The 9,789-nt window shown below is 29.6% G+C and overlaps 2 protein-coding genes across 2 annotated transcripts in view; one reads left to right on the top strand and one right to left on the bottom strand.

The window, feature by feature from the left end:
- Nucleotides 1-2,807, bottom strand: part of LOC111384343 (B-box zinc finger protein 24-like) — a 6,415-nt gene extending 3,608 nt beyond the window's left edge. Inside the window, exon 1 of the mRNA XM_023008615.1 lies at nucleotides 2,744-2,807. Coding sequence (XP_022864383.1) covers nucleotides 2,744-2,807 — 64 coding nt within the window. The remainder of the gene's footprint in view (nucleotides 1-2,743) is intronic.
- A 4,840-nt stretch (nucleotides 2,808-7,647) lies between these two features.
- LOC111384352 (RHOMBOID-like protein 13) lies at nucleotides 7,648-9,317 on the top strand. The gene has a single exon (XM_023008623.1). The coding sequence runs from the start codon at nucleotides 8,158-8,160 to the stop codon at nucleotides 8,971-8,973; it is 816 nt and encodes a 271-aa protein (XP_022864391.1). The 5' UTR covers nucleotides 7,648-8,157; the 3' UTR covers nucleotides 8,974-9,317.
- The last annotated feature ends 472 nt before the right edge of the window (nucleotides 9,318-9,789 follow it).

Genomic DNA, 9,789 nt, shown 5'->3' with positions numbered 1-9,789 from the left:
AATATTGGGAAAACACTTCAATTTCTTGAGATTTTAGAGTTGACGGACAACGTAAGGTAACCGTAATTTCAGTCTCTCATATTGTCTTCAACCAACCTTCCTTGCAACATTGGAGGAGTCGAATGAAAGAGTAATAACATTTACTACTTGGTCGTAAATATGAATTGATGTCGTGATTCAAAATATATTAAGATTTGGAGTTTCATCTTCAAAATGTCAACTTTATTAAGAGAAAATGATCTTTATATCTTTTATTAATTATTTTCATTTTTAATTAATGGAATATCACCCTTAACAAAGTTTGAGGTCAACAATAATAATCCATTACTCGTATTGTTGGATTTATCATAACATTTTTTGACCGTTAGGAGAAAAGTAAGGTCCACGCGTGAGAGAAGAAATCAAATATGACGGCTGAAATAGTGAAATAACGGTCAAAAAATCAATTTTTGGATGAAAAATCGCTCCCAAACAGGCCCACAATAACATCAATAAATTAATAACCTCTATTATATAATATTATATTATGGCTTTAACTTGGGCTAATGACTAAACTAACAGTTTCGGTAAATAATAAAATACTTTTTTCTGAAAACTCTTTCATAACTCAAGTCTCGTTCATATTATAAAATAATAATTTTCAAAATTACAATTGACTATGATATTTTGTTAAAATATGATTATTGTGACTTAATTTTTTCTTGAAATTTAAATCTAAGTGGATCTCATCTCCAATTTTTCTTATTACATCTAGAAGTTTTGGGTTGACTTCTTGAATTGCAATAAAATTCTTGAAGTGCGCATAAAAGGCTCCAGAATTATCGTATCATCCTCAACTTCGTTATCAACAGAATTTTTAGTGATGTAAACAATTATTTCTTATAAACTTGAAGCCTCTGAACTCGCATCATTTTTACTAGGATAATCCGATAGGTAATTGATCTCCATTCTATCATGGTAATCTAAATATTTGATTATTGTTTCATGTTTATGATTGTCTTTACTTGAACATTTATTGTCCAATTGAGACTGCAAGATCGATTGCACACAAAGTATTTATTTTTTCTAGATTAGTTTGCGCTGGTTCATAGCTCTTTAGTATCAATAGATCCACTTTCTCAAAACGACGAAATAACTTAGCCTACATTTGAGCTCCATTTTTCATAAAAATCATTTTCAACCACACATTCTCCCATAAAATAAATTTACACGTAAACCCAAATATTTTTCCTATTTTTTAACTACACAATATTCAAATAATCAATATTTCAAAACCCATTTTTCCTCAAAAAAATAATAATAATAATAATAATAATAATAAAATAATGGGGCTCAAGTAGGGCCTTAATATCATGTCTAACTTGAACTTCTCAAACCAACCTTGAGAAAAGCTGAATTATAGAGTCTCTTCATGGTTTAATATTTTCAGTCTCTTCTGCTTTTTTCAAGATTAGCTTTCTTGTTATATTCGCATGATCTTGGTATTGAAGAAACCACTGATAAACAGCCTACTCCACATCAGGAAATTTTGATATTTTGTGCCATTTAGCATGACCACCTTTTTTCTAAGTCAACCAAAAAAAAAAAAAAAAAGAAGTTACTCTAATAATCACTTGAGTGTATTTGATATTGTACCTTGACTAACTTTCAAATGATATTTTTAATTTAATACATTTATATAATTCACATTCAATTGATTAGATAGATAAAATAAAACGATATTTTAGTTGATTAATGTATGTTCGTTGAAATGTAAATGCATTCTATAAATTGATAAACTATATAATTATCGATTAATTAATACCTCTTTTAATAAAATTTATATAATTTCAAGACTATTAATTTATAGAGGTTGCACTGTATAACTGTAAATTTGGTATGCATTCATGTAATAAAGGTTCGTTGCTGTGGAGTCTATTTCAAAATATCAACAAGAAGAGGCGCTGGATTTGGATTGTGTTTATTTTGAAATAAACCAAGTCAACCGTCTCTTTGGAAAATTTATAAATGATTTATACAAAGGAATAATACTAAGTTCTATGAAATATGTGGATGATAAATGAGTAATTGTTATGAATGTGCAGAGACGGAGGGAGAGGTGGGGTGTAGCCTAGCCCCAGCCCAATAGGTAATTGACTTGTAAAAAATGGAAAATTCAACCCAAATTAATGGTGAAATAAAGAAGAATAAAAATTTAGCCCAGTCCATAAATTAATTTTTAGCACAGTTAACTACATTCCCAACCCAAACCCAATGTTCAATTATTTAAATTTAAATAGTTCATTTATAATCAAACTAATTTATTATATTAGAAATAATTTTTATTGATTAAAGTAACGATAAATAACTTATTGTAGCATGTCACATGTTTGACTAAGCTTAAAAGTAATTAATTTTTTCTATCGTATTTTTTCATATATTGCTTATTTATACTTGTGAGTTAAAAAATTTATTTATTTCGACCACGAAATGGAAATATGCTTTATATTTACTTTTATCATTTAAAAATATATTTGTTAGAATTTTGTCATAAATGTTTAAAAATATATCTTGATCCATTTTGTCATTAGCGTGAAGAGTGTAACCTTTTAAACTAAATCTCGAGTAGTAAAGAGCATTTATGAAAAAAATTTAATTTTCAGCCCACCCTAACATATCTTCCTGACTCTGCCCTTGCGAATGTGTGTATGTATATATATATACACACACACGACTTAATCATTCATCTAAAAATCCCGAGTACCTTTCAAAAAGTTGCAATTAGCGAGACGATGCCATATGGTGAGATCATTAAGATGAAGCACCATTATAATAAATTTCTTGTTCTTATCAAAACTGAGGGAAAATTACTTATTCAAACACGAGTCTTTTCCAAAACATCACATATATATGTGCAAAGTGTTGAGGGATAAATCACGTTGAATAAAGATAAAATATAAATCAATATATAAGGGCTTGACCTATTTCTCTTAATAAGGTTGACATTTTAATATGGAACCCCAAGTTTTAATAAAGTACTAGAGTTCATTAAATTTCAACGAGCAACTCGATTCGCTTGAAACTAAGAATTGAGCACACATATTTCAGGATTGATCCGCTCAAACAAGCTACCATCTTATTGGGTATATTAAAGGATAAAACCCATGTCAAATAAAGATGAAAATATATGTCAATATATAGGGGTTTGAGCTACTTTTCTTACAAATGTTGAACGTTTATGATAGAACCTCATGTTTTAATACAAAGTATATATAATCAGAACATGTTATTCAAGATTATCTTCTCAAAAAACACGCACTCAACATATATAAGTCTCACACAATATCATAATATAACCCTTTATATATATATAAAAGGTAGAAATATATCAATTCTTTTCTTATAAATAAAATAACAAGCATACATAAATGTATACATAAATATGCATGTATATATTATAATTCCTGTCTATTTATATAAATATTCAATAATTCACCTGAGAATTATCTCCTTCCTGGAACAAAGCATCTTATAACAAATTCAGTTGGCCAAGTCAGTGTAAACTTGTAAGCCCTAATTCCAGTAATCTTCTTTCTCTTTGCAACTGCAGCCATGGCTGTCTCCCTAGCCCCTTCTAAAAACCTCTTTATCTTCTTCTTCAACCTGTTGCTTTCACTAAGCTGATAACTGCTGAGAAATGCCCTTCTTGCTTGCAAATATTCTCGATCCCGACCTCGAAAAATTCGATAATTATCTGATCCCATGGATAGTGAAAGGACAGAAGGATGAATTTTTTGGGTGCCATTTTTCTTTCTCCAAAAGGCCATTGAATATAATGATTAGCTTTGCATGCAAATGAATAGGTTTTATATATATGGAAGAAATATATATTTCTTATAAGTTGGTTGATCTGTGATGGAAATTTTTTGTGTTCAAGTAAGGTTGGTAGCTTTGGTTACACCCATGGTGTGGATTCCATCAAGTAAATAGCTTATTGGACACTACTCACTTCGGTTGGTAGTTTGGTATATTTATTTCCACTTCTTGTAAATTTTAATCTTCGTATCTACTTAACCATCCAATCTATGGATAAATTTTCTCAAACTTTAATTGACTAAAGCTTTAATTTATTTCAATTGGGTCATTAATCTAGTTTAAGTCATATTTCATCACCCTTTTGCATTTGGTTACCTATTATTCTCAAATTGACAAGTTAATAGTTATATCATAACTAATCTACCACGTAAATGCTACATGACATCCTAAAAATAAGGGTTAATAAAAATATTATTAGATATGAAGGTTAAACGGTGTTTCATTTTTTGATGTCACGTAGTGGTAATTGGCAAAAATTACGAGGAAGATCATTGCGATGTGTTGTCAATTAGGTGGCTCATCAATTTTGAAGATGACACGTAAGGAAGTGGCGAAATTTGAAATTAAATTAGAGTTCAGTGACCAACTTGAAATTTAATTGAATTTTTGTGATTCAACTGAGACAAGTCAAAGTTTAATAAGTCGATGGTAACATTATTCTCAATGTACCGAATAGTGTAATAAAGTAGAATCTTTATAAAGATTAATTGCTTCATTACCTTTATAATTTTTTGACAGAAAAATTATACCAATTAATTTCATTTTTTCGACAATTCTCAATGTAACATTATTCTCAATGTACTGAATAGCGTAACAAAGTAGAATCTTCATAAATGATTAAATGTGTCATTACCTTTATAATTTTGGGACAGGAAAATTATACAAATAGGCCCTGTTTGATTGCACAATTTTTTCATAGAAGTGGGAAATTAAATTTCATTTTTAATCTTTTTGTATGTTTGATTGGCCAAATTTTCTTGGCAACCACCATTTTCACCTTTTTGAGGAATTGGTTTTCTCATGGATTTCGTGGTTTTTTTTTTTTTTTTTTTTGGTAGTTGAAACAAATTCGACTCCTAATTGTAACAAATTATATCATTTTAATTAACAATTTTCATGAAAAATAAAATCAAACGAATACCAAAAGATCCAAAATTGTAATAGTTTCTAGATGAAAAATTATATTAATCAAACACATTTAATCGACAATTTTCAGTAAAACAAGTTCTAGGCAATTCAATTTCTTGAAATTCGTTTTATTTTTATCCAAATTTTATTCTTGCAACCAAACAGACCCTTACTTCAATATTCTTAACTATCAAAATTAAAGAATTTAAAATGGTACCCTTCACTCTATTTCGACAAATCAATTCTAGAATCAAGTATTATATATGTTATTTGGGTTCAACCCTCTTTCGTTGTTTTTCAAGTCTGCCTTTTATTTCGCCAAAATAATAAAAAAGTTTGTTTGCCCTATTAATAAAAAATAATAATACTTGTACATAATGAAATTATATAATAGTTTATATACAAATGATGTGTCAAAATTTGTTCGAAGAAGTTCTGACTCAATCTATTTCACCACATCTTGTGTTTGTAAATCATTATATACATAAATCACAATCGAAAATAATATTGACTATGTGAAGGAGTGGACACAAATCAAAATGCAAAAATTTGAAAAGTAGAAAACATTTCTTTCAAGAAAAGAGAAAAATTAAACTAAAAAGATGTAAAATATATTAATGGTGGAGGTCTTTTTGCCAAGAAATGAAGCAAAGAGGGAAAAAAAAAAAGTAAAACTAACATTGCTTCAAGTTTCCCCAATCTGGTGCATTTTCCATTGTACATAATATAAACCCATAAAAGAAAAGGAAAATTTGTTCAAGCTGAAAAAGAGAAATCGTCTCGCTGACTAATTTTAGATAGAATAATTTTAATTTTATTGATAATTGAAAAATGTCCTAACGTACAACTTGCTTCTTCACAACAATTTTAACTTTCGTCGTGCCTCTTCTATATTTGGCCAAGTTTTAAAAATTTACCAATACATAAAAAGGTAAATGTTAATAATATTTTTTAACTTATACATAAGAAAAAGTAAAATATTCAAATGTTTGAAACATTAGTTGACTAAAGTAACTTTAAGTTGCTTTTAAACTTAAAAGCTATTCAACATTATGGGTTTAAAATTTAAAATTTCATAGAAGAATATTTTACTAAAATTAAATTTGAAGTTCTCCAACGTTGTAAGAGTAAAATTAGTTTTGTGCTTGTTTGGTAGGGATTTTGATAATTTATTTTTTACTGTTAGAGATAAAATGAGTCCTACTTGTGAGAAAAGAATTCAAAAATAACAGATGAAATAATAAATAACGATAAAAAAATTGATTTTAATTGACTTAAAATCTAAATCAAACAAGCTTTTTAACTGTTTTTAATTATAGTATTGATTGTTGCACGATGTCATTACAATTTCTGAGGGTGAAAAATGTCACAATTCAATTTTATCTTTTTATTTTTAATTCCCCAAAAAAGTCATAACTTGTAAAAATTTATCAACCAACATTCTAAAATGTCATTTTCTTTTTATTTTAAAGAAAATTTTGAAAATAAAAATAATAAAATGAAGGTTGTGAATAATGTTTTTAGATTAAAGGTTAAAATAAGTATTTTTAATTATTATTAAGACTTTGATGTTTGTAAATTAGCATATCACATAGTAATTATGTCAAAAAAATCATTGCGATATAGTTCTCAATAAAGCAATTTTCAATAATTTGGGAGACAACGGAGATAGAATAATAAAAATTTAAAACTACATGAAGTTAGTAATCTAAAAAAAATTAAATTAAAATTGAATAATGGAAAACTAAATTACTGTTCATTTTTGTTTTGTTTCGAAATGCACTTATTTCGAAGAAAAAGTAAGAGTATTATTAGTGGTGGCAATGGGGTGGGTTCGGGGCCCGCCCTGCTTGGCCAGAACACTTTGATGGGATAGGGACGGGACAACTTTTTGCATAGTTTGTTGCCCTGTTTAATTAATTATTTTTTTAATTTTTTATATTTTGAAAGTTTCAAATTATGTTATTATTAGAAAATAAAATACAAATTTAAAATAAATTTTTAACGGATAAATTGTTTAGAAAAAAATTATTTTTAATTTTATTTTTTTCTTCATGGGGCGAGGCAGCCTTGCCCCGCCAACCCGTTTGGGGCGGGATTTTTTTGCCCCATTCAGAGCGAGCCCCACCGGGATGGGGTGAGGTAAATTGTCATCCCTAAGTATTATAGCCTTTTCTGATTACAATTTTTTTGAGTTGTAGTTCCAAAAAAAAAAAATAAAAATAAATAAAATAAATAAAATTGGGAAATGAACAGACATGTTGTAGGTACTAGTGTAAATTAATTATTCCAGTGGTCACTGAAATTAGATCCATATCTTTGAATGGTTTCTAAAATTTAAAATGTCGAGTTTTGGTCACTAAACTTAGGTCCATGTCTTCGATTGTTCATTAAAATTTAAAATATCGAGTTTTGGTCATTGAATTTTGAAAAATGTTGTACGTTACTCACTAACATAAATTTTATATTTTGAAAAATGTCTAGTTTACAACGAGTAATGTACAATATTTTTTAAAAAATAAAATAAAGTATAAATTTAAAAATAAAAATAGAAACAATATTCTACCCATACTTATAGTTTGGGAGCAAAGGGAGCAGTTTTCCTTATAATTAATGGGATTAAATTATTAAATAAAAATTAAAACCGAATATTCATTCATTTCCCTCTTTTTCTTTATTTTTTTTCCCTAAAGAATATAAATTTTGGGCGAACCCCTGTTTCACCATCCCCACCCTAAATTATTCCATTTATTTGTCCCTGAAATCAGGTAATCCTTCTTCATTGTTCATCCGCAATCATCCTTCTCAGTGATTTTGAACTCTGTTACTTGATGGGCTTCCAGGAATTTTCTACAATTATCTGCATTTAATAGCTGATTATTGGATCTCTGAGTAACCCATTCAGTTTAATATTTAGTAATTGGGTGTATTGTACAATTCTCAATTTTTAGTGGCATTTTGAACGGCAATAGATTGTATCAGATCTGGCTGGGTTGATTTAGGGATATCTTGAAGTGGGTTCTATTGATTTATGCTGTGTGTTGCTTCACATACTTCAAAGTGAAACCAATTGAGCCTTTAGATTGATCCAAGTGTGTATTTGACTATATCAAGTCATAAGTTTTTGGAAATTAAAGTTTGAAATTCCATTGCAGAGTGTTTGGATTGGTCTAGATGGGGAAACCATTACTTTATGAGATATGGGAAAAGCCAGCTACAAGTTGTATAATAGGATTATGTAGTGCAATATGGTTCTATATACAGAAGAAGAACATTGGGTATTCAAATGTGGGCTTGAGTTATGATACTGCAGTGGAAGGTCACCACTGGAGGATAATAACATCGGCTTTATCACATATTAGTGTTCTTCATCTTGTTTTCAATATGAGTGCTCTTTGGAGCCTCGGGATCATTGAGCAGTTAGGCCATATGGGTCTTGGTTTGGAGTATTATCTTCATTATTCACTGGTATTGGTTGTTTTATCGGGAATGCTAGTTCTCGGGTTGTACCATGTTTTGATCCAAAAGTTCAAGATAGACTACTTTAGGAGAGTGACCGCAGTTGGGTATTCATGTGTTGTTTTTGGGTGGATGACAATTTTGTCAGTGAAACAGCCCTCGTCTAAATTGGATCTTTTTGGATTTCTGTCACTTCCCATCAGTTTTGCCCCATTTGAATCCCTCATTTTTACCTCTATAATTGTTCCCCAAGCGAGTTTCCTTGGTCATTTGTCAGGAATCATTTGTGGATATTCTATCGCCTGGGGTTTGATCCATGGAATGAACAATTATTGGGCGGTATCTATGCTGGGGTGGATCATGCTTGTACTTATTTTTAGCTTGAAAAAGTCTGGTACATATGATTTCAGCTTTCTCGAGATCGAATCGGTGACAGATCCTTCCATGCCGTCTGTGCGTTTCATATCTTCGGGGAATGATAGAACCTTGCAGATGAGCACATTGCCAGAAGTCAGTACAGATACTGTCTAGCTTTCGAGAGAAATATTGCTCTTTATTTTGCATTTATACTTAAATTCTTCGGATTTATCTGGTCATTTAGCTATTGCTATGATAAGGTGACTCTTCTGGGAGGCTGCTTTTACTGCTTTTCAGATTAGCATGAATGTCAAGTATCTTATGAAACTATAAGGAGGAGTCACTGGTAACCTTCATTTTTCACTCCTCTTTAAGATGTGTTTAGAAGCTTCTCCAATTTGTTGAATCTTGGTCCTAAACTTAGCAGCCATTGTGCTCGTGTACCAATTTTTTACAATCTTAATTTCCTCAATTATGAACAGTTGGATATAGGATGAGGGAAATTCATTTGCTATTGATCTTTTCTTTTCAGACATGAGGAATTTGTCACACGTCAAATAATTCCTTCATGAATTTTTTTATGCAAATGGATAACTTAAGAGAAATAAAGCAATAAGTCAAAATATTCTTTGTAAAGTTGAGCTTTCATTATCAAACTACATGTGATTAGAGGAATCTGATAATCGTTTTTCCATTTTTCTAATTCTTTAACTGTTTTTTATTTTCTTCTCAAGCTAAATAACAAAAGACTGTTAAACACTTTTTATTTTTATGATTACAATTACCTAGAGGCATTTAGAGCCCCATTGTTGAAACAGTGTTATAATCATAAACTAGCCTCATTCCACATGTTTGTGGTCTGCTTGTCCACTTCATTCAATTTGTCACGTAGTTACCAAAGGATCATCCAACAAAATTGAATGATGTGCCCTCAAATCTAGCTACTATCATTATTATTGTTATTTGATTGCAGATACTCTTTACTGAGTG

The sequence above is a fragment of the Olea europaea genome, unplaced genomic scaffold (genome assembly GCF_002742605.1).
Source record: "Olea europaea var. sylvestris unplaced genomic scaffold, O_europaea_v1 scaffold290, whole genome shotgun sequence".
NCBI lineage: Eukaryota > Viridiplantae > Streptophyta > Magnoliopsida > Lamiales > Oleaceae > Olea > Olea europaea.
This window is presented reverse-complemented; position numbering and strand designations above follow the sequence as displayed.